Source organism: Pistacia vera, unplaced genomic scaffold (assembly GCF_008641045.1).
Source record: "Pistacia vera cultivar Batoury unplaced genomic scaffold, PisVer_v2 Contig465, whole genome shotgun sequence".
NCBI classification, from domain to species: domain Eukaryota; kingdom Viridiplantae; phylum Streptophyta; class Magnoliopsida; order Sapindales; family Anacardiaceae; genus Pistacia; species Pistacia vera.
The window spans coordinates 625867-652292 of NW_022196296.1; the positions used below are offsets into that span (position 1 = coordinate 625867).

At 35.0% G+C, this 26426-nt stretch overlaps 1 protein-coding gene across 1 annotated transcript; it reads left to right on the forward strand.

The window, feature by feature from the left end:
* The first annotated feature begins 9992 nt into the window (after positions 1-9992).
* On the forward strand, positions 9993-15338 carry LOC116145723 (hepatocyte growth factor-regulated tyrosine kinase substrate-like). The gene is made up of 10 exons (XM_031431170.1): positions 9993-10197; positions 10471-10527; positions 10609-10676; positions 12483-12717; positions 12792-12892; positions 13864-13939; positions 14046-14105; positions 14200-14250; positions 14424-14502; positions 14911-15338. The coding sequence occupies exons 1-10, from the start codon at positions 10117-10119 to the stop codon at positions 14985-14987; spliced, it is 885 nt and encodes a 294-aa protein (XP_031287030.1). The 5' UTR covers positions 9993-10116; the 3' UTR covers positions 14988-15338.
* The last annotated feature ends 11088 nt before the right edge of the window (positions 15339-26426 follow it).

A 26426-nucleotide genomic window follows, 5' to 3' on the forward strand; every position in this document is an offset into this window, starting at 1 on the left:
CATAAAAAAATCATGATGTCCACTGCCTCTTCGAAAGGACAAACAAGTCGATGACGTGGCGGTGAAAATGCCATGCTTCTATGTACGGGTACAGTTCGATTTAATGCTTGTGGGGTCAAAATTACTGGATTTTGCATATTAGGTAGGTTGCGTGTCCAATTTTTAATGGGAGTCGTCGCTGTTTATTACCGAATCCACAAAAGGCACACATGTTGGGTTGTTCCATTTTATGATCATTCAAATATATGTTTTGTTCACGTGGGATAATGTTGTGAATCTTTTTCTTTACGAATTAACGTGAGACATATCCGGATTTGATTCCATTATTATTATTTTTCAAAGGAATACTAATATGGGGTGACAATAGGGACTGGCAGTGGCAGGTCGTGTTTATGTCGTTTCGAGAGGTGTTTCAAGAGAATTAACATGCTTGAGCTACAGCTACATTTTCGAATGGTTAGAAGAAGACTAAATTTTGGCTCTGTTTGGTTCACAATTTTATATTTTTGGAAAAAGTTTTTTGAAAAAAGTTAAAAAAAAGTTGAATTGGGCGGGTATTATGATGTAGGATTTACAAATTATAAAATACCCCCTATGTGTTTTTTTACAAAACACCCCTTATAATAAAACATTAAAAGTTAACAAAAACACTCCCAATCCACCCTCAAATACGGACAGCCGGCCACCACCGCCGGAGGGTGGCCGGAGTCGCCGTAACAAAAACATTAAAAATATTTAGGGGTATTTAATTGAATTAACAAATTTAGGGGGTTTAAAAAATGTTAAATAAAGTTGAATAATATTATAAGTTTTTGAGTATTTTACTGTTTAACTTTTTTGGGAATACTAAAAGTGGTATTCCCAAAATCCAACCAAACGAAGCCTTTATTTCCCAAACTAAAAATTGTTAAAATAGAAAATAATATGGGGTGCGCCGAATACTCGTTTTCTCATGTCAACTTTTAGTCCCTCTTGTAAATTTATAAGAGTTTGTTTATAGAAGAAATAAAGCTTATAATAATAGTATAGTTTTAAGGTAATATTATACTTACAATCTAATCTCACAAACTTTTTTTTTACAATTATGATGTGATAATTTGTAAATACTAAATAGGTCTCATTTACTCATTATGGGGTTTCATTTGTTCAATTGCGATCTGACCAATTATGAACTATTACATTGGGGTTGTGAAAAAAAATTGATAGTTTTATGAAAATTTTGTTTGTTGTTTGATTAGAAAAATGTGAAATAACTTTTTTGTGTTAATTTACCAATAAAAAGTTTAATATACAAGATTATATCAAGTTAAATTTATAAAATAAAATACCGATAATTTTGAATCTCAGCACTTTAACCGACCTCAAAAACAGTTATGGCATAATATATAACTTATTTAAAATCTTGTAAGTAATTTTCAAATGTAACAAAAAAGTCTAAAAAAATTTGAAAGTACCTTGTAACTTTTAAGTAAGATTTTTGGCCGATTGTTAAGCCTAACCAAACATGCTCTAATGCTCTCATTTATGGGCAACTTATTCATTTAGGAATATATTAAACACGAAATGGCTTTTTTTTCTCCATTTCACTATCTTTTTTTTTTATTTTTTGGTATTTGGGGGTGTTTGGGTTAGTTTGCAGATACCTCAATTAATCCCTCAAGACCTTGAAGTTAATGACTAAATAAACCACTAATGATTATCTCTTATTAATAGTCTTAGGAATCGAATTTAAAATAAACATTTCCCTATCTTTCCCAGCTATGAATCTTTTTCATTTATAACTATTAACTCTTCTTCATCTTTTTGGGCATTTGGCATATGACCTTAACCCATTGGGGGCGTTTGGTTGGTGGTAATGTCAGATTATTGGGGTAATGTCATCTGATATTACTTGATTACCACGTTTGGTTGTCAAGTAATATAAGATTCTGGTAATATTCAAATACCAATAGTAACTACTATTGGTAATATTGGAGGTAATCTGATTACTCCATTTTCTTAGGTATTCTGAGATTACCAGAGTTATCCTTTTTTGTTACAATTTTATCCCTTATTAATGAAAATTTTGGACAATAATGCCCTCATTTTAAAATAAATTTACATTAATATCTTATTTCAATTTTACCTTGTTTAACTAAAATTTTGGACAATAATGTCCTTATATTTAAAACAATTTAAAGACCACTGCCACTCAGCCACCACCACCACTGCCACCACCGCCTATAGTGGCCAACCACCACGGACCGCCTCGAAAAACTCGTCGAAGTCCCTAAAAAAAAACTAGTTTGAGTGGGAGGCTCCGGGAGTCATTGATATGGCCGTTTTCAGCCATATTGATGGCCGAAAACGGCCATATCAGGCCAGATCTGGCCGTTAACCGCCACAGACTTGGCCGTTAATGACCAGATCTATTCCAGCCGAAATAGATCTGGCTGTTAAAGGCCAGGTCCGTGGCCGTTAACGGCCAGATCTCGCTCAGATCTGGCCGGAAATGGCCAAATCTGGCCTGATATGGCCGAAAATGGCCATATCGAAGCCTCTTAGTCACGGTGAGTTGCTGATGAGGACTTTCGGAGACTTCCGGCGGTGGTATGCGGTGGTGGCAAGAGGTGGGGGTGATTTCATAATAAATTAAAGTTTTATATAAGCATGGGTGTTTTAACTAAATCTGAAATATTGGGGGTTAAAAGAAATTATTCAAAAATTAATAATAAAAATAATATTATATTAATATTTGTAAAGGGGACAATTTAGTGATTTAAATAACATACCTACCAATTTATTCCCCATAACCAACCATATTAATATAACATACCCACCAACTAATCAAGCACATTTTCTTAAAGATTCCCAGCAATCTTTCAAGGTAATCTATCTTTGCAGTAATCCAACATTCCCAGTAATCTAACATTCATGAACCAAACGCCCCTATTATTTTATTGGATTTTGCCCCGTAGACCTCACATGAGTTTTTGGGCTTTATTTATTTTATACCCAACAGAACCCATCAACTTGTAAAACTTATTGAATACATTTTACTGTTGTAAAGGCAGAGGGTGTCCATCCACTGCCTTTGTTACTTTGAGGCGGTGAAAGTGGGGAGTTGTGATGACTATAAAATATTCCCCCAATCCCTTTCATTCCAATCAATCCAATTAATCCTTTACAATCCAAAACTTTTGAGGGATTACGCAATATCAATCACATTTCTCAATTCTCTCACTTTAGTCCTTGTTATAAATTTACTTTACCTTTCTTGAGTTATTACTAAATAGCACCACTAAAATTGCAACATGTTATCAACACGAAAAGCTTAACAAATGTAATGTTGCACTTCTATTGAGAGTACGTACTTTGACCCTACGGGTGTTCTTTAATCTTTGTTTTCGCCTTTATGGCTGGATTTATTTATTATTATTAAAATTTTATCTCTATGGTTGGATTTATTTTTCATTGTTAAATTGTGCCTCTATGGTTGAATCTATTTATTATTGTTAAATTCCGCTTTTATGGTCAGATCTATTTATTATTGTTAAATTTTGCCTCTATGATCGGATCTATTTATTATTGTTGAATACTGCCTTCATGGACGGATCTGTTCATTCTTGTTGAATACAACCTTTATGGTTGGATATGCTTTTATTATATTTTTTATAACCAATGTTAGTAATTGTACTTCCATCTTATATATGATAAATGAACTTGAAGTTCAATAAATAAATATCGTTTTAGAACTTGAAGTTCTAAATATTGATTACAAGCATGAAGTTTGTAAAACAGAGACAAAAAATGGACCTAAAATTTCATATCATGAAGATAAAGTTCTGTAAACATCTTTACCAATGTAATTTGTTTTTAGATGGACTTTGAAACTGAGACATCGGTATCTGGTAATGATGGAGACATTTTATAGCAGACAGTGCAACAACGCACACCATCCTTCAGGATAGAAAATATTTCTCAGGTTTGACCTTAACTGAGGCTAAAATAAATACTATATCAGGATCTGCAAACATAATTGAGGGCTCCTGAAGAGCAACACTCATGTTACCAAGCAGAACTAAATTAAGTATCCATGATGATTTATATTCCAGCAAATCCAAAAGAAATTTGCTTAGTTTCTGTTACAAACAGAGAACTGATTGTAATTTTCTCTTGTATCTCATTGACAAATTATACATCAATATATAGGAAAATAAAGAACTAATCTAGGAAATAAATAATCTAATCTAGGAAATAAAAAATCTAACTTCCTATTTTACAGATTTGTTCCTAATATGTATTGATTACAATCCTAATATCCTATTATAGATTTATTCACTTAATCATGCAATATCTGTAAGATTTTGCATGATTATCTACAACAATCTACAACAGTTTCAAAGATATACGACTCAATGGATACCACATTGAAACTTTAAGTGAAAAGGATGGAGAGTTTTTATACATCACTGCTAATATTTCATGCTAAAAGCATGTATTAGAAAATATTGAAATTTATGCAGCCATGAACCAGAAGTTCACTAAACCTGAACTTTTTAAAATTTGGCATGACTATCTTGGTCACCTAAGATCTACAATGATGCGTAGGATCATAGAAAACTCACATAGGCACCCATTAAAGAACTTGAAGATGTTGTCACCTAGTGAGAGTGCTTGTATTGCTTGCTCACAAGGGAAATTGGCACTTAAGCCGTCCATCACTATAGTTGGTCTAGAATCCCCATCATTTTTATAAAGAATTCAAGGGGACATATGTGGACCTATTTATCAACCAAGTGAACCTTTCCGCTATTTTATGGTATTGATTGACGCATCGGTATGATGGTCACATGTTTGTCTACTATTTACCCTTAATGTTGCCTTTGCTAGACTGTTGGCACAAATTATCAGATTACGGGCACACTTTCCTGATTACTCAATGAAAGCAATCCGTTTGGACAATGCTGGTGAGTTTACTTTAAAGACATTTGATGACTATTGTACTGAAAGATGGAATGCATGGAGAATGATACATGTGATACTATAATATGTATATTAGTATTTTGCAAAAAAAAAAAAAAAAAAAAAAAAAAAAAAAAAAAATTTAATCAAATTGAAAACAAGTAAGGTATAACTTGTTACCTTAAGTCCTTAGCAAACTGGAGAATTTTAATTTTAAGAGAAATTAAACAAAGAGTATCCACACTAGGTAAAAGAAGAATTAGCTAAGGGATATTTAGGGTTCTTATAAATTTTTTTGATCTCTTTTATCAAACTGAATATCATTTTCTTATCTATGTAGCCTTGTAAACAATTCCAACAAATTGTTTTTGGACTTCCTTAAACAATTCCATAATTGTTTTGGAGTTGTAAATAATTTCATAATTATTATGAAGTTATTAAACTTCTTTAAATAATAACATTTAATCACAATTAACAATTTAATTCTTAAATTGTTTACATAATAATTTAACCCTTAAATTGTTTATATGTTTACAATTACAACCCATTGTTAAATTCAATTTAATATAAAGAAAATGATTAATTATGAATTGAAATTCCATTTAATTCCAATTAGCAGTGTAACTCTTAAATTATTCATAATAACTAATATAACCCTCAATTGAATCTAATTCAATGATAATAATATAAATAACTTTATTATCCTTGGTAGGTGCTAGCCAACCTTGGATAATCAACTCTCTTTAGCTATTTCTCTATTCTCCTTAGTTTTTATGTGTGATCTCTTAGGTTCACTGTGGCCTAGCCGTGGGCCCAATATCATAGTCTATTCCGATATGTTTTGTCATAATTCTTTATGACTAAAACTCCTACGGATTATGGTAGGCATCTAGACGGATTATGGTAGGCATCTAGCAATGCTCCATAACCCCTAAGTCACAATGAAGAATGAACCCTTTTATAATCATATGCACGATGTAATCAAATCCTTTTGTTGTCTAATCCCAATTAAGAATGGATTCATGGTATGTCAAAATCCTTATCTTAATTTATATCAAATTGACAATCCATACATATGAAACGTGTCACCATGAAACAACATTTTAGGTAACATTTTATATACCCTGACCGAAGATTTCCTTTTTCCAATGTATCTTAACATTTGTCTAGGAACTTGATATGAATCTATACCAAGTCAACGGATCCCACCTTGACTATCACTTGTTTTCACACATAAACAACACATGGCCAAATCGACTTATGAACACATGACATGATTAGCCTCGTGTTTATACACCATATGAACCGTATGCGTTTATGTAGAATCCAACCGTGATATCTCAGGTCTAAGGATTAATAATATACTAGTACAATCTTACGATGCATCATTGACTACATTTTAAATGTCCATGTGATTTATCATAAATGGCCATATTCGATAAACAGTACACTAATCGCTTATCCATGCTAATGCCTTAGTGATATAACTTTTATAATCACCCACACTAATACCATGATATGATATTTAATGGAGGCATTCAACATGCTTACTATATAATATTATTGCCTAATTAATATTACCTATGTAGGGAATACTTTGATGATTTTTATCTTCTAAAGATTTGTATTATCCAGACATTTCATATGTAATACATATATATGAATGAAGCAATAAACCACATGTGAAATAAGAACACTTTCTTTTATTAATAAGATAAAAATGTATATACAAAATATATACATTAATATATATATACAAAACATAATACCTTGGAACCGACGACACGATTGGTTCCTAGGGCATATACTAACAAAACTCCCACTTGCACTAGAGCCAATCGGTGTGGTATCTAATACCCATTTTCTCAAGATGATGATCTAATTGCTTATGTGTTATCGCTTTAGTAAGTGGGTCAGCTACATTATCCGCTGAAGGTGTTTTCTGCACCAAAATTTCTCCAGTTTCAACAAGCTCTATCAAAATATGATATTTACACTAAATATGTTTTGATTTCTGGTGTGCTCTTGGTTCCTTTGCTTGTGCAATAGCACCATTATTGTCGCAGAACAAGGTTATCGGATAACTCATGTTCGAAACCACGTCAAGTTCAACTACAAATTTACGTATCCATACACCTTCTTTTATTGTTTTTGAAGCGACAATATATTCAGCTCCTGTAGTGGAGTCAGCAGTGGTCGATTGCTTGGAAATTTTCCAACTAATTGCTCCTCCACATCTGATTGAAAATCAAAGTCTAAGTATCCCTGGATTTTCAATTTTGAACCTCCATAATTCAGTATTAAATCTTTTGTCATTCTCAAGTACTTAAAAATTGTTTTAACTGCTGACCAATGTTTCTGTCATAGATTTGATTGATATCTGCTCGCAACACTTACAACATAGGCTATATCAGACCTTGTACATAACATTGCATACATAAGACTACCTACGGCTGAAGCGTAGGGTATATTACGCAGCAACCGTTTTTGTCGCTACAGTGATGGAGTGCGGCCTGGATGGACTGTTTTAAAGCCTAGTATGAATTTGACTTATTCGAGGCATTTAATTATTTCTTGATTAACCTCCAAACCCTAGCACTATAATTAAGGGTCTTTAATTAGTTTTTAGAGATTAAGAAGAAGAGAGAGCGGCTACTATTTTGGAGATCAGAATTCTTGCAGTTTTTGTTCACCAATTAGAGAAGTTTTTTAATTTTCTTCCTTGAACTTATGTTATTGAATACAATGTTTGTTTTTAGTATGGAAAGTATGAACTAAATTTATTGTCTAGTATGAACTAAATTTATTGTCTAGGGCTAAGATGTAGCCAAATTTTATGAATATGCATTGAATTATTTGTTGTTAATTTTTATTAAGTTTTGTTCTAAGTTTTATTATTGCACTAAATGCTTTCAATTTTTAAGGGCATGAGAGTTGAATGATTTTATGGGTTAAGTTGAGATCAAGAGAGAAACCTAATTAGTCCAAGGTAATAAAATCATAGATTGAGTGAACGCTAGAGATAGGTTACCGCGATTGGTGAGGCTCTGGTAAATTCCATAGAACTTAATAATCTTTTAACTTCTAAATCTAACTTAGAGATATTTTGGGTTGTTGCTTAAGGGTTAATTCACTAATTGTTCAAGAGAAAGTTAGTGAAATATTAGAGAATTTGACCTTTAGAATAAGCTTAATTAGGTTAACAATAATTGTCAATGTATATGATTAAATTGGTGTGAAATTTGTGCCCTAGGTTTAGTCATATAGATATTTTTATCAAAGTATTAATAAAATTCTGCTTTTGTTTAGTTTTTAATTAGTTTTATTTTCCATTAAATCATTCTTAAAATCTTATTAATAAAATAGTAATAAAATATATTAGTTTGGTATTTGGTAGTAGTAGTTCTCTTGAGATTCGACACTTGTTACTCGAACCTTATTACTTACACAGTTTCGTATACTTGCGAATAGCTTGTCAGAAAGACTCAGTTGTGAGTGAGGTGGTGGCTGGTGAAGAAACATACTACAATGGTATATATAATTGTTTCATGTTTGTTTAAAGAAGCGCGAATGTTATGTTTGGTGAGAAAATGTGCTTATTTCTTTTTAGACAGAGATTAAAAAATTGGATCAGTAGAATCTTAGTTTCTTTTCACAAATTGAATATTTCTTAATAGCATGTGCTTAAAATTTTGCTTAATAATATCATCAATTCTTAGTTAAATGCATGTTAGGGTTTATAGTGCTTTCTTTTTCTCATTCTTAATATTATTAATTTGTTCTTGCATTTTATATGAAGTTTTAGTACTAATTCTCTTGGCCTTATTTTGTCTTTCCAGATACTGTTCCTAATTTATACATACTATGGCTTTGGGCATACAGCTATTGAATCGAACTCAGTGGGGCATGGTGACCTTGGGTATGATAAGCTGCATGATGATGCAGGTATGAAGGAAGGAAGGGAGAGCCGACAACTACATGACAACAAACGCCGACTAATAGACCCATTTTGGGATGTTGCACATGATGAAAATGAAGTTGCTGCTGGTGGCTAGGGCATGGTGGCGGTGGCGACGACAGTGGTGATGGTGGTGGTGGTGTCGATAGCGGCGATTATGATTACTTAATCAGATTAGGTGTTCCAAGTGACGTAAATGAATGATAGAGTGAATATAAAAAATTTATCCAATAAAGGTCTAAGGATGTGTATTGTATATTGTATGCAAATTGGAATCAAATAATATATGATGAATAATCTCCAGTGGAACGACGCATGATCGATCGAATCTGGCCAGTTGTGCATCGATCTTGCCGTTTTCAACTAGATCCATCATGATCTGGCCTGAAACGACCATATTTTAGTCGTCGTTGATAGCTTCATTTTTGGGAGGTATGTTTGTTAATTTTTAAAGTTTCGTTGTGAGAGTGTTTTTGTTAATTTTTAAAGTTTTTTTTTTTGGGGTAGCTAAATTAATAAATATAAGAGGTTACACATAATGTAAATATTTTCAAAAAAATGTACCAAACAACTATTGAACAGTTTATCTAATATAATTTTTAAATATTATACTAAACACATTCTTATAATCTCATCCTTTTATATTTAATCCAACTCAATTCAACTTAAAATAGTTTATTTAAAATATCATATTTAAAATAATCTACCAAAAAAGCCAATCATATCACTCTTTCATTCATTTTCTATCATATCACTTTGTATATAAATTTTTTTAAAATTTCTTTGTATTTATAGTATTACTCTTATTTTAAATCATGATAATGGACGATACTATACTTACAACCCAAATTCAAACTTTTTCTCACTTTGTAATTAGTCAGCTCGTAAATGGGTCTCGCTTGCTTGATATAAGTTTTGTTTGCTCAATTTCAAGTTAACTAATTGTAATCTGCTAAGTTGAGATTACGAGAGAAAGTTTGTAAAATTAAATTATGTATCAATTTTGATTGACTGATAATTGGTGTTAAACCGGATCAGACATTCTTATTTCATACTCGGGTCATCACTAATCTGGTCAGCCCGCAGATAATACTTGGTCTTTAAATTAAAAAACTAAAAAATAGTATAAAAATCTCAAAACCCCACCATTTGTTCGATCGTTCGCCCGGAATATATTGAAAACAACGAATCAGTGGCACGGTGGGACATCAGAAATGCCGCCAGAGCCCCCTCCTTTCCAGGAAGCAGCACGCTGCGACGTTTGCAAATGCAGCTTCAACACTTTCCGGCGTCGGGTACTTCTTTTCTTTTTTCTTTTTTATCATTCCTTCAATTTAACCAGCTTTATAAATGCTTATTAACCAATTTGTGTTGATTGATCCGATAGATTTATTACGTTTGTACACAATCCGAATTTTAACATCCAAATAAAATTAGAACATCTGGATTTATTAACAGATTGCTGTGAACTGTTGTGATCCATAAATCTAAAGTAAACGTTGAATGGCTTTTGGATGCAATTTTATTGTACAATTGGGACTGAACTCTTACTCTTTTTTGTGTGGCAGCATCATTGTCGATGTTGTGGCAGGACCTTGTGCCATGAACATTCTGCGAATCAAATGGTTTGAGTTTGGGAATTTAAGTGTATTTTTTGTTTCTGAAATTGAGCATATGTTTATTCTGCTTTCTGTGATTGAATTCAGGCTTTACCGCAATTTGGCATTCACACCGATGTGAGAGTTTGCGCTGATTGTTTTAATAATTCTTCTCGGTAAACCAATCCTGACAGACCTTGATAGTATTTCTATTAGTTGTTTTGTTGATTTTTTACATTGTGGTATATTTTCGGAAAACTTTCATGTCTTTAAAATAGGATAAGATACTTGATATAGAGCATGCCCGCATTTTCTTAGGCTCTTTTTGCCGATAAAGGGGAGAAGGAAATGATTAGTTACAGCTTTGAATTTGTTTTCCCTTTTGTATGTTCTCAATCCTAGTTAGTTTGACTGGAAAATGGCTTCTTATGGCTAGCAAAACTGGATCCCCTCCTAGTTGCAGGGAAGGAACTAGACAGCTTTTTACTAGGAAAGAATTTATACAATTAGTAGATACGAATAATATTATACAGTAAATTAATGCTTAAGTTTTATAAGCCTTCAATTACCATAATCACACATGTATCATCATTATCTACTCAAAACAGCTTCACTTGTGTAAGTGTACAATGCATTTTAAGTTAATGCTTAATAAATTGAAATAGAGCAATGCAAACACGTGTGTGATCCAGAATTTATATAGGGCTAGACTTTTTTTCCCCTTCTTTTGTTAATGTTTGCTAGAAATTTCTTTCATCAAACTTCAACTATACTTGAAATTTTTTTTAAACTTATGAATCTAGGTTTGGAGAAAGAGGGAGAGAAACTTTTAGAAATTAAAGAATATACATGAAGGATATATAGATTGATGTATAATGAATTTAAAGTTCAAAAAGGTAAAAATAAAAGCCCAAAATCTCATGTGCAAACTGCAACTTAACCATTCGAGAAAGACATGCAAATGAAGAAATATACAATACAACATATACTATTTAGCTGATATGAAATTAAGCTATCTATGTTCATCTAAATTAATTACAAATTTCTTGGGCATATCTTATTTTAGTGTTGTAGAAATTGAGAACTTGTTTCCTCCTCTTACTCATTTGAGGATGTTTTTTGTTTTTTCTCTTTTTGCCTTATTTTATGCACCCTCTGTCTCTAAATATCCATTGTTTCCTTAACCCCTTAGGAATCTGGTAAAATTTTGCTTCTGCAGATTATTAATAACTAGGATTGAGCTGTTTGGTTTCCTTTGATTTATGGTGTTTAATGAATATAGGATATCTGGAAGTAAGTTTTTCATTTTCACTAGATCACAGATGACCTCATCCTAAGGTTCGGAAGTTATTCATGAGTCAGCTCTTTCTTCTTCTTTTGTTCTTTGAGATATGTTTATTGTTGTAGTATTTATTCTTCTGCTTTTTGACTCAAAATAAGTTTTAGTGGCAAGCATTTAAAAACATGTAAGAAAAAGGCAAAACTTTAGTTGGAGTGTTTAGTCTTTGTCTCTGGCAATCAAATGATTTTGAAGCAAACTCTAAAGATTCAGGAGATGTGTTTGTTTGTTATGAAGGGATTTGCATCTCTGTGCTTCTGACTCCATTAATATACTTAGCTGATTTTTTGCAGCAAAGATAAGTCTGTTAAAATAAAAAGCATACAACAATGGACAAGTCTTCCATAAAAAAGGGACAAGCTGTCCCAAAACCCCCAAGGTCCAATAATCTATACAAAATGGGAAACACATCTCTTTTTCCAAAATAATGAATGCTAAAAATCAAAAACCACTAATCAAATTTTGCAGAAAACTTCCAGCTTTTGTTTTTCATTCTGCTGTTACTCTGTTTTCTTGTTTACTGTTTGGACTTTTGCTACCTCCTGCATGTTGGGTGCAATTGAAGAACTCTTTCTGTTGTCTCTATCAAGTTTTGATTTCTATGTACAGAACTAACAATTTGTGGATTTTATTTTGCGAACAGAGCTGCAAATGATAATCTTCAGACTTCTCCAGATGGAATTAATCCTGTAACAGATACATTCGCTAGATTAGACATAGGTGCTGATGTGGATGAAAAGATGGAGACAGTGGTGGAGCATCACCCTGTTTCAGGCGTTGTAGAGTGCAAGTGTGGTATGCCGTTGTGCATTTGTGAAGCTCCAGCTCCAGCTCCAGCCCCAGCCCCAGCCCCATCCACTGACGCACGTCCCCTGCCGGTATGGATTCTACAATAATTTTATATTTGTTTCGTGCACTTCTTGCTACTCACAGAATATTATTTTTGATGCAGATGAAAAACGCTTCTAGCTCTACGGCTCAGTCAAATCCGAAGCCAAAAAAGACAGACACTGTTCCAAGAAATAGAGGTTCCACCTCAAACAGCAAATTTAGGTATGTAATCTCTGGTTTTGATGTCCAATTTCTGTTCTTCCAGGACATAATGAATGAGTTTTTGCAATAGATATTGTTTCTCCATAAGTAGTTTGTGATGCAGGTTAGCAATCAAAGGTGAGTAGTTTAGTTTATGAACAAACAATCTGTTTTGAACCACAACATCATTATTAATCTGGCATGACGTGATTGAATCTGACTAGAGTCCATTTGATTTCAATGTGATAGCAGAATTGGTTACTCTGATGACACTTTTTCTCTTAGTCATTATGGTGCATTATCATTCAAAAGTTCTTGTTATTCATTCCTGTAGAGTGCTTCCTTTTTACCAATTCTGTTTCTGTTCAGTGCAAGCTAAAGTTCATTAAGTGTGTCATGGGCTTTCGGTTTGAGGCATAACTGAGTCCATGCATGCTAATCTCATGATTATCTTATGCTTTTCAAGTTTCAAGTGGCCCATATTCTCAACTTTATTGCTTCAAGTGCAGAAATATAATTTTGTTTTGCAATTGTTTTAGACCAAGTTTTGAATTATGAGTTTTCCTCTTCCTACCACCAATTTACCATCTCAATTGATCATCTTGCTTTAATTGCTTTTCTTTACACCTCCAAAACTAAACTCACTAATATCCAACTTCATCTTGTGGAAACAATCATTTCAGTTCAGCATATAGGCACTAGGATTCTTCTCTGATGCTGCAGGAGAACTTGCCTCAAACTAGGATATTGGGCAATCTTCTTTGATATCTATTTCACTTTCAATGGATTGAGTCTTTTTCCATTCTTCTAACGCTCATTACTCCTTTCATATTCAGTACTTTCTTTCCTCTATTATTTATATGTAAAGCTATCATGTTCTTTATTTTGTTTTGACATTGTACTTTTGTAATATGTGAGTTCAATGTCAAATCTTGCTCACTAACACCATGTGGCATTTTTAAGTGTGTAATTGACTTGTACAAACTTTGCAGTTCTGTTTTCAATCCTGGTCAAGTGACGCATGTTGCCATGGATACTCCTCAGATGGATTATGATGTCAACGGAGAGGTATAAACAAGATTTTGCCTTAGAGTTTCAACTTTGCTGAAGTATTCTATTGGCTAGATCATTTTATTTATGCATTTGTAATTGTAACTGCATGTACTGTCCTTAGGGTTTAAGAGAAGCTATAAAGAATGGAGATACTGCTGCTGTCAAGAAGCTACTGAGTGAGGTATTTGTTATTGTGTTTTAGAACTGTCACTAAAAAATTACTTAAAAGAGGTACAAGTCAGAAAATAAACTTAAAACATTGACAATGGTGGCAGGGCGTGGATGCAAATTTTCATGACAAACAAGGAATGTCTCTGCTACATCTAGTAATCACACTTCCCCCTTTTCTTTCTCTTGGTGTGGTCAGTGCATCACGCTTGCATGTACATGTTTCAATGTGTGTTTGCACTCTCAAGCATGAGTATGTTTGCATGATATTGATTCATTTACTTTAAAAAAAGTGTATCCTGCTAAATTGCTACATGCTTAATGGATGCAGGCGGCACTTTTTAATCGAACTGATATAGCTTTTATCCTCATGGAATGTGGAGCAAGCATGGACTACAGGAATGCACAAGGTATTTAATATCATTGCATTAGTATTGATATATATTGGGTTATTGATTTGTGGAGGTAATTACTAAAAACAGTCATGGCATGGCAATAATGGATGACTAGCTGAAAATGTCAGTATGTCCACCAAGAAGCCAGATATGTTTTTAATGTTCTTGACAGTACAAACACCGGCTAAAAACTCCTCTACTGGACCAATCAAAATATTTTGAGGACTTTGGTTTGTTAGTCTAGTTTTTCCTATAACACAATGTCACCTTCCATCTTTCTAACAGAATACTTTTACACTTATTACTGCCAGATTATGGTTTAGTAGAGAACATGGCAGTGGTTCGCTTAAGTTGTGGGTGTTGGTCTGTCGCTTTGGCTTTCTTCTCCAACTTCAACTCTTAACTAATTTCCTACTATTTCAGGGGAAACACCTCTGGATTGTGCTCCAGCCACTTTGCAGTACAAAATGCGTCAAAAGATCGAAGAGAAACAACTGTGAACAAGCCACAACAACATGAGAGAAATTGGTTACGCAAGTTGTCAGTTTCGCTCATGGAATCGTTGTATACAAGTTCTGCCTGGATTTTTATGATATACAGATACAGGCGCAACTCCTGGAGTGTGAATCAGAGTTCATTTCCAAGGTAATAAAAAAAAGTTATCAATATTCCTGCGGCAAAGGAGCAAATATTTGTGCATGACTTTAAGTGTGTAGTGGATGTGTGAAATAATTTTTTAAGCTTGACTTTGTATATACAGATAAGGTGGAACTTATATGAGGCTGACCGCCCCTTATCATTTATATTTTTGATATTATTCTATCCTTTAGAAAGTATCATCTTCATCTGGATGTGTGTTTGCCGAACTTTAGTCTTGTTTAGATTCGAAGCTTTCTTTAACCGGTGTGGTCATCCATATTTTTAATTTAGGGCTGCCTTTTTCATTCTTTTGCTAAGATCAAGAACATCATGGATAAGATCAGTCGATTCCCCACGTTTATATTTATTTGATATATAGCTGAAGCTGGTCAATGTAAATAAATGTCGGTGTATTTTCTTGACTAATGGAATCTGGGGAAAGTTTATGCCTAATCTGCTGGTATAGTCCTTATCCGAAACATATAAAAAAATTTAAATACTGTTGTTATTGTGATAGATATCTGAAATTAGAAAGTTTATGTCTAATGATCTAATCTGCTGGTTTAGTCCTTATCCGAATTATACAAATAAATGTAAATACTGTTGCATTTAGTTTTGCTGTTATTGTCATTCATACATAGATATTAGAAATTATGTTTCAAGCATGCATAATAGACGTGTTGTTGATGTTTTTAGTGCTTACTTTAGAGTCATAAAGATGGTGTTATCTTTAAAGCTAAGAAAACTAATTTGGTCATACGACTGAAGGGAAGGGTGTCAGCGTTATTAATTTACATATTATGACCTAAAAGTGAAAGAATTGATTAATGTGTTTACTTGGAATGCCCATTTGTTAAAAGAATGTGGAAAGTGGAATGACGATGCAGAACACGTAGGAACAATGTTGCTTACTTTGGATGGTTGGGTTATTAGAGTAATGAATGAATAAGTAAAAGCAGATTGGCTGGACTCATGATAATGTTAATGTGGGTTTCTTTCTTAATCTTAGGTGTGATTACTTTATAATTAAATTATGAAATGATTTGGTAAAGGGGCAACCGTGTATTGTAATTTAAAGCTTTTATTATTAACTTTTGGAAGTTAAGAGAGAGAGTTGGTGGGATGTGAGTAGGATGATGGTGTCATGACAGGACCCCTTTCGTTTGTTGATGTGTTGAATGTATTCCTATATTCCACACCTAATAAAATTTGATTTTTAATTAATTAATATTCATTGGAATGATGAAATTGAGGTGACCATTAAAGTCGATAGGAGGAAGAAACAGACATCCATGATGAAAAGGATCACATGATGTGATGTGATGTGATCAAAGTTTCTGTAGCCGACCACCCTTCTTCTTTCTATTTGGTGATTTAATAAACAATTGATCCATCACAGTTCACAACCTCCCTTTTATTATTTATTTCATTAATAATCTTTATTCTACAATCATAATGTAATAAAACAATGAGTTTGAACAATTAAATCAATAATTCTCATTTCTTAAAGTTGGAGTTAGAATGATTAAGGACTTAAATCATACAGAAAAGAAATTGATGTAATGTAATTGACATAGAATCAAATGGCCTGCTCCAGTTAGCTTTTAACTTTAACTTTAACCCGTCATATTCTCTTTATCTAAACAAACCAGTGGTCACTTTTGCTTTGGGTTGTCTTGTTTTGACAGAATTAAGATAAATCAAACACCCAACTCACTGATACAAATATAAAGACACTCACACCACCCCCACTTGTAACTTCACCAATCCCCCACCACCACCACCTCTCTTCCCATTTCCCTAGGGGTGTTCAAAAGTGGTTAACCGCTTTTTTTAACCGAACTAGTTTTTCAGTTTGAAAAAATTCTCAAACCAAAACCGAACCAATTTGAAAGGAAAACCGGTTCTTTGGTTTTCCCTTTTTTTTTATTTTTTCTTAAATTAAATTGTAAATATAAACAATATATATCCAAATAAAAATTAAATATTCATACAGATCCATTGACCACTACTAACAATACATTAAAAATATTATTATTTTTTATTTAATATTTATATATATTTGTAAAACCGGTTCAAAAAACCGGTTTCGGTTAACCGCTTTTTATTTTTTCTCAAACCGAAAATCCGGTTTTTTGAATTTTTCGAACCGTTTTTTTTGGTTCGGTTCAGTTTTTGCATTTTTTTGAACACCCCTACATTTCCCCTTCTTCACAAATTTTTTACAATACAAATATATACAATTTATGAATATAGAATCCACTTTTATGGTTTGTGTACATATAACATGCTTAGTGTCTTGTAATGTGTCATTCCATGGTATTAGGTAATGTATGTGAGTGACATGTGTGTCTTTTGTTAGCAAGTTTTTATTGGTTTGGGAGGGTGCAAAAATTGCTATATAAATTCCCCTCCTGTTTGTAATTTTCCTTACCAAATTGAGAGAATCTTCAATAAGAAGCACTAGCTCTTTTAAGCTATCAAACTTTTGTTTCATTTCAGTTTAGTCTCTCTTATTTTGTACTCTTACAATGTTCTAAAAGAGGGCAACTCAGCGTCCCAACAAGACCGTGCAAAAGCAACAATATTCCTTTGTCATCATATACACGAAGGATTGAGAAGTGAATATCCAGTTGAGTTGTGGAAACATTTGAAAGAACGATTTGATTATCATAAGTCGATAATGCTTCCTAGAGTACAATACGACTAGACAAATATGTGACTTCAAAACAATCAATGAGTATAATTAAATATTATTAAGGATTGTTTCTCTATTAAGGTTATGTGGAGAAACATTTTCAACTTTTCATCCCTCCAACATGCTCATGTATTAACAATATAGGGAATGTAATTTCAGAAGATATTCTGAATTAATATCATTCTTGCTTATTGTAGAGCAAAATAATAAACTCTTATTAAGGAACCATTAGACTTGTCCAACTAGTAGTGCTCCATTCCCTGAAGTGAATGCCACTAACAACGGTGGTACTTGTGGACAAGATCATGGTAAAGGGCGAGGATGGGGTTGGAATAATTCTCGACCTCAAGGTGGTTATACAAAGAAATTCCCACCAAGCCACCAATCAAATAGGCCTAAAATAGAACAAGAAAGGGGGAAATACTCACACAATAGATCATCAAAAAATGATGAAAATATATATGTTATAGACGTGGGGGTAAAGGAAACTAGTCTTATAACTGTTGTATGCCAAAACACCTAATGGATTTATACTAAACATATATAAAGAATAAAGAAAAGAATTTTGAGAGATCCAAATCTTGTTGATCTTAATTTTTTTACTTTTAATGAATAATTAAAAGGATTGTTGTTGATCTTTGTACTCAAAGGAATAGAGCAAAAGTAAAAGGGTTAGAATGTTATTTCTTTACTTTCTCTAGTAACCCAATCAGGGTGTAGTGGGTACAAATCAGAAGAATCAGAGTCTATTATAGGAGTTCTTGAGAACATGTGTCAAGCTTGGCCATAACCTCTTCTTATACAAGTGGTGGCTTTAGTGATGGAATAATCTACACATGTCATAACACTTTCTTTGAATTTTCACCGTTTATGGATAATTATATTTGATCTTATTGAGAAAAAAACTCAATGAGACAAAAACCTAAACAAAAAAACACAATTATTTTATGAACATTATAATAGTGCTAGACGTACTTAGTACTGTCTAGTTACAAACCTTATTAGTATCTCATTGAATGTTTTTCAAATAAGATTAAATACAATTATCAGTAAACGGTGGAAATACAAGCGGAACTATTGTGGTTGTCCACTTAGTGTCTTGTAATGTGTCATCCCATGGCATTGGGTAATGTATGCGAGTGACATTTGTGTTTTTGTTGGCAAGTTTTTATTGGTTTGGGGGTGGCAAAAACTGCTATATAAAAACTAAAACACCCCGCCCCCCCCCCCCCCCCCCCCCTCTCTCCCCTCTTCTCTCTTTTCTTTTTAAATTTTTCTGTAAGTACTATTTTCGTTTAGTCCCTCTTGTTTTGTACTCTTATTCACCTCATTATACAACACCGCTGTAATAAATAATTTTGAAAATAAGCCAATGCATGACGAGCCTCCCATAACAGGAAAATAAAATTAAAAAAGCCAAAAACAATAAAATATAATACACCTCTTAACTTAGATGATCAATTTCACCGACACGTGTCAATCTGACTCACTCTCTCTACTTAATTAAAAAACAAATAAATAATGAAAGCATTTTACCAGCTTTGCCTTTATAAACAGCCTGCTGCTATCTTTAAACTTCCCCCTTTCTCTTTTTCTCCTTCCTCCTCTTTACTCTTCTTCACTTTTTTTTTCTTGCCCCGTTCTTCCTAATTCCTTCTCCATTCTCGCTTCCTTCTTTCAAATGGGTTTCTTTCTAGACGACGTCGACGCAATAGTATCCCACGTTCTCTATCGAACTGCCGTTGCCATTACACTTCTCAGATGGCTCGTAACTTGGGCCATCCGATTTCGCAACAGAAACCGAGACTCCTCGAATCAACACCGTCCGTCGCTCACCTCAGAGACGGTAAAAGAAAACCTGGTTCTCGCGACTTTTGGCGACGTGCAATGGAGGGTTCCGGAAGTTTCCGAGACGTGTGCTGTGTGTTTGAGTCACATCGAGGAGGACGATCTAGTGCGTGAGCTGAGAAATTGTTGCCATTACTTCCATAAAGACTGTATTGATAAATGGGTGGATTACGATCGGCAAAAAACTTGCCCGCTTTGCCGCGCCCCGTTGTTGAATCACTCTCAGACGAGACGGCTGCCCAAGAACGAGCCTAGTTGGGCGGTGGAGAGATTTCTCTATCTTTTTGGCGACGATGTGCATATGCAAATGCGTAATAATTAGCGTAATTGATTAAAATTTAACGTGGTTAATTAATGATTAATTAGGATTTGGTGTTAGTTATATTATTAGGAATTAATATAATCTTGTTGGCGAAATGAAAATGCCAATTTTGTAATGTAAACAAAAAATATATGCGGCTCTTCACTTGTATATATCTATCAATATATCTTGTTCTATTATTCTTCATTGATGACAAGATTCTGAATTATATTTGGTATTGCATAAGTATTTTGTTTTGGTTTGGTTTTGTGGGAACAGAATCGTATGAAGTTTTGGTAAAGTTGTTATTGGAGTATAATGTCGGTTTCTTCAATAGAATAAAGGAAAAGTGGGAAAATAGTATATCGATTGACGTCAAATTTACAGGAGCTCAACCCATTTCAACCATTAAAATAATAAACTTTTATTAGATTAAATATTATATACAAAAGGAGGGAATATAACAAATGAAAAAAATGTGACATTGTTGATGCAAAAATGCATCAACTAGGGTGATCTGATCGACCTTAACAGGATGGGAATTGACGTGTGCGTGATTATAGGTAACCAGCAATATGTAAACAAAAATGTAGTAAAGTAAATGACAAAAAAGTTTCTAAAGTGGTTCGGCGAGTTATACTCTTGAGCCTACGTTCACAATTTTTGTTTTTGCTGTGAGAGCTTACAATGACAATCCTAGAATAATTTGTTAACTCATTTCTCATCGTTGGAGGGGTTTTATATACAAATTCTGTACAAAGGAAAAAAAACGAAAATAAAGGAATTACAATTAAGATTGAAATGTAACTCCGATATTCTCGTGATTGGCATTGAGATTGCGTCAAGATTGCTGTCGATCTAATCCCTTCTGAGATATCTAGGAACTGGAGTTATCTGTGAGCTGGTTGAACAACTATAAGGATTGGTCGCGACTAGCTTGTGCTAGGTCGAGCTACAACTCGACGAGCTTATACTGGGTCGGATAATTGGTTGAGTCGAGCTGGTTTTGGATCGAGCTATAACCTTGCAATTCTCTAAGCTTGAAGGAAAAATCACACACAACATCTGCCTCATAGTGTTCAGTGCTCGTTTCGAGCTTTAAAGACTATTGCTTGATTTGATATCAAGCACGATATTCATCGGTAGGGCACTGAATACATATTTGGTCGAGCTTCATGAGTCAGACTCATCCCCAGTCGACGTACTCAACACTTGACCTTTTCTCTTCTGTGATATTCTTGACAAACAGAATTCGAAAAGAAAGGGTATTTGTGTAAATTCCACACGGTCATGTCACATTAAATGTAGCAGCCTTTGGCAGTTACTTTTCGTCACGCGTGGGCGACTACAGTTATGTACTCACAAAGTTGAGGCAACGTGCGGCTACGGTTATGATTATGGCAACCTAACAGTTGATCGCCCCTCGTGGATGATTGACGCATGGCCATGTCCAAGGGCCGAGATTACTTGACGGATAGAGGGTCGAGATTTGCTGTAGATCGACGGCAACGATCAAACCCCGCCCTTTCGTCTCCCATGCAAACCACTATAAAAGTAGGCAAACTCGTCAGCCTTCACACTTTGCAAAAGTTCTTAGGCTTTCTTGCTTATTCTGTCGCTGCTTCCTCGTCTTCACGGTGCTTTTTTGACGATTTCATCCCATCTTTCAATTCAGTAAGACTTTTTTTTCCCTCATTTACTTGCTTTTGCAACATTTTGTGGTTGAGGGTGGCCATTGCCATGACCACATTGGGCATTTTAGGGCTTTGCTAGGTTTTTAAGTGTGTCTCTGGCAGTCTTGGGTTTAAGATGGGTTTGTGGTGGTGGCCACCAGAATCTTGGTAGGTCGTGTATGCTTGTTGTCCGACGCGAGCTACTATAGGTGCCTGAACTGAAAGCAAAGTGTTAATTGGTTGCCGAGATTTTGATCTCTAACATATGTTCCCTTATGTTTCAAGTACCTAGAGGCGATAGGGCTATGCAAAATTACCTGCTACCCAAAAAAAAAACATGATAACCGAATCGATTTTTTTAAGTACTTGAAAATTCTGGTCGGGTTCGGGTAGTGCTTCATAAGGTACCCGAATATTCGGTTTGGATACTGGGTTATATTTAAAAATCAATTTGGGTACCCGAAACCTAGTTTATTATTTAAAAAAAAAAAAAAAAAGAGTAAAAGCGTAAAACTAAAAGTGAACACGATTTTTCTTTACTTCACTCAAAACAAAAAAGCCCCAAATTCACTTACTCCACTCCACTCTAGTTCGTAATTGCATCTTCTTCTTCTATCTTATTCCTTCACTCCACTCTAATTCGCAATTGCATCTTCTTCTTCAACTCTTCACTGTCGTCCGTCGTTCTCGTTGCAGCTGGCAGCCTGCAGTCAATCGTCGATAGTCCTCTATCCTCAAGCTCCCATAACAGTCGATAGCCACACATTGACGTTGTCAGTCTTCTGTCTTTAAGGTATGTTTGTCTCAAGACTCAAGCTCTCTGTTACCCAAATATGACATGACATTAGAGGAAAGTTGGGAGTTGATATTTTGATGGAATTCAATTCCTGAAGAAAAGGGAAAAGTAGTTGGGTGAAATATAAAGGTTTTTCAAAGTTCATGAACGATGAACCAACTTGGACCTTTCCTTCCTTCAATATGTTAATGTTCAGGTGGGTAAATTGTTTAATTTAAAATGTGTGAAAATGGGTATAATCTATCCAATCTCAATGATTGTATAGAGAGTGTTGATTTTGGGTTTTGGAAAACGAAGAGTGTAGAACTTTCTGCCCTTCAGAATTTTCTAAATAGATGGCAAGAAAGAAAGCAATTAGGGATTAGTTTATTCTTTAGCCAAATTAGGAAGTTTTAGCAAATTCGGGTCATCAACTGGGTAACCAAAAACTGACCCCAATATTCGGGTACCCAAAAATCTGGTTCAATTTTTGGGTACCCTTTTAGGGGTACCCGAATATTCGATTACCCGATTAAAATGGCAAAACCAGTTCAAGTACTCGGTTTTGCACAGCCTTAAGAGGCGAGCTATAGTCATGTCTTCGTCAAGCAACCATACCATTGATCGCATGTTTGACCCCCCAACGGACTCGGCAATCCTTAGGGGCATAATTGCTAAGGTTTCTAAGGATATTGTTGCATAGAGTTCGGACCCCAATGCGACGGGCTCTTCTGACCATGCCTCTGCGGAGGTCACTCAGCCAAAGAAGTCTCCGGCTTGAAGGCCGCGCAAGGAACCACAAGCCTCGATTGATGCCAAGGATCTTAAGAGCATAAATAAGGCTTATGCACCTCAACTCAATTTGAGGGTTCCAGGAGGCTTCTCTCGGAAGAATCCCTCCGCAGGCTGCGTGGCAGTCTCTAAGTCTTTTCTGAGGTGCGGGTTGTCTATCCTTGCCTATCATTTCATCGATAGCGTTTTGAGATGATTCGACATCATCCCTCTCCAGTTGTCTGCAAATTCATACATCTTAATCGTAGGTCTGTACATATCATACCAAATAGCTGAGTTGGGTGAGCCATCTATTAAGGAGCTCGTCCATTTGTATAGATTAAAAAAAGGTTAAGACCAGACGTACTACCTTTCCAAGGCAAGGAAAGTACACTTTAATGGTTTGGTTGACGTTTCAAAAAAGGTCCCACATTGGGACTCTCAGTTTTTCTTTTATGTTGGGGAGACCGGCGTTTTTGTTTCGCAAGCTAGTAAGACTTCGACCCCTAGTATGTGCGAAGAGTGTTTTCAAGCTCGATTGTTGGGCTGATTGAATTTCTTTGTTTTGCAATAAACGTCGAGCATAATTTTCTCCCTGCGACGAGCTTACAGAGGCTTCAGCGCTTCAGCAATCTCTCTAACAAGGAGCACAACGTCAACGAGATTATCTCACTTTCTCGGTTGAGGGCATACGACTTTTGCACGGACAACACCAATTTCAACACCATCCTTGAAAAAGATAGTGTTTATTTGCTTGCATTTTTCTTTTTTCTTTTTTCTTCTTTTTTGTGTAGGTCGCTGATTGTTTGCTTCTCTTTTCTTAAAAATGAGGGTCGAGAAACCAAAAGGCTTGAAGAAGAAAACGATAGCGCCTGGGGCTACCAAGAAACCATCGGTTGCTTCAACGAAGAAGCAGCCTATAGATGCTATTGGAATGGTCGAGCAAGGTGCGTCGCACTCGGCCTTTAAATGAAGTGATGGCGAGTTTAGGGAATGCCGAAGTGCCAAAAAGTCTACAACTGCCTCTAAGGCAGCCGGAGGGAAAGGTGCCCTTGAGCCCTAAAAGGGGCCAACGAAGAAGACTTGCAAGCCAATTGGAGGCTTGCAGAAGCAAAAGGCACTTGAGCAGTATGATAGTTCGGGCAAGAAAAAGTCAACCGAGCAGCAGAAGGGCACAGGAAAACAAAAAGTTGTCGAGCAACAAGGTGGCTCGGGCAAGAAGGTCGCAGGGCAAGCTAGCGACCCTAAGAAGTTCGTGGCCAAGGGCTCAGCCAAGAAGAAATCTATTCCCACGGGCGAAGCTGTCATTTTTGTGTGAAACAACTCAAACTCGCCTCAGCAAGGAGGCAAAGTTATGGACGAGGCAACTCGAGTTGCACTCAACGCATTGATCAACCAACTCCCTAAGCGTATTGGCATCGGGGCCTCAGTGGTCAGGGACGCCATCACCCCGTAAACATACGCAAGCATTAGAGATTCGTCTCTTCTATAGCTGTTGGCTTGGGTATGCAACTACATGACTAAGGTATCAGTAGTTCGCCCCCCTCTCCCTTTTTTATATACGCTTTCCTTTATTTCTCATTGACTTTCATTTTTTCTTTTTTAGGCTTGCGTGGCAAGCAAGCTTCTTTATGATGAGTGTTACCCCATATTGGAGGGCATTCACAAAGGATGGCAGGAAGCAAAAATGCTCAAAGAGGATGCCTTGGCTAGGGCCGAGGTAGTGGAAAGTGAGAAAGACTCGAAACAGGCCGAGCTTGAACGGCTTAAGGAGGAAATGGCAGCCTTCGATGTTAAGGAAAGGGAATTCCTTGACAAGATTTAGGCGAGTAAGACTGCTCGGGCAAAGGCTGATGCCAAAGCGATCGAGGTGCAAACAATAAGCTGAACTCCAAGCTCACCTGGGCTCAAAAAATTATCTCGGATTGGGAGGCAAAGTTCACACAGGTCTCACTCAATCTTTCCCAGGAGGCGGAAGGTCGACAAAAGGCCGAGGCTGAAACTGAGTAGCTTAGGCTCAAAGTTGAGGAGCTAAACAAGGCCATCATGAACCGAGCTTGAGAGACGTTGGTCTTCCTTGTGCAGAAGTTGTAGGTGTTAGAGTAGGTGCCCTAGAGTCAATCAATTACTATAGAATTGACTCTCTGAAATAATGTTTATTAATCAATAAAAGACAATTTTCTTCTATATCATATAAATCATAATTGTGTGTATTGATATATGTCGATATATGTCCTTAGGATGGTAGAATCATGACGAGGGTATCAAGTGTTTCAAATCTTGATAGTGAGAACCCTATGATAACATATGGTGGCTATTCTAGAAATGTCCGTAGCCCCAGTATTATTCTGACCAAGGACACAGATAATACGGTATGGCTATCATAGTGTTAAACGACCTTGTTGAAAGATAGTGACTGATCTTACTTGTCAAGGTTGTTTGCCGAAAACCTGGTGTGACACATGGGTGCTTGCTGTAGGCAAGTTCACTGGACAGACCCACAAGAGGATTCCATATGGATGAAATGGCATTTTGGTAATCTCACAGTGCAATTAAATTTACTGAGGTCGTTGTCTATATTTAAATTCATATTGAAATTAAAATTAATGAGATTATGTATTTAAATATTACTTATATATTATTTAATATTAATATTTGATGATATTAATATTAGTGAAGATAATGTATATGAAATATGAAATTCATATTTGAATTTAAATATATATTCAATATTAATATTTGATGATATTAATAAAGATAATATATGGATATGAAAATCATATTTGAATTTGAATAAGATGCCATGTGGATTGTTACCTTGTTTGGTAATGAGGATTTACTATTCTAGTCATGGAATAAATTTATTCCTAACTAGATTAGGGTTTGAATTTTTGTTGCATATAAAAGGCAACTTAAAAATAAAAATAAAAATAAGAGAACACATTAATAAAATCCAAGCCACTCACCTCACTCTCTCTCAGGTTTTTCACTTGGTGGAGAAGAGAATTTTTCTTGAAGAAAAATTATGCATCCTTGTTGCTTCTATGTCTTGCTGGCACTTGAGACCGCAAGTCAATCGCCATCCTATCTTCGTGTGGATACCGAGAGTTCACTCTTATCTTAAAGTGGGAGCGATTCGTATCAATTGAAGTCCAGACGCTGCTATGAAATCTAGAAATTTTATATTCAATATCATTTCATATGTAAATAACGTAAATCGGGTATAAGGTTCTT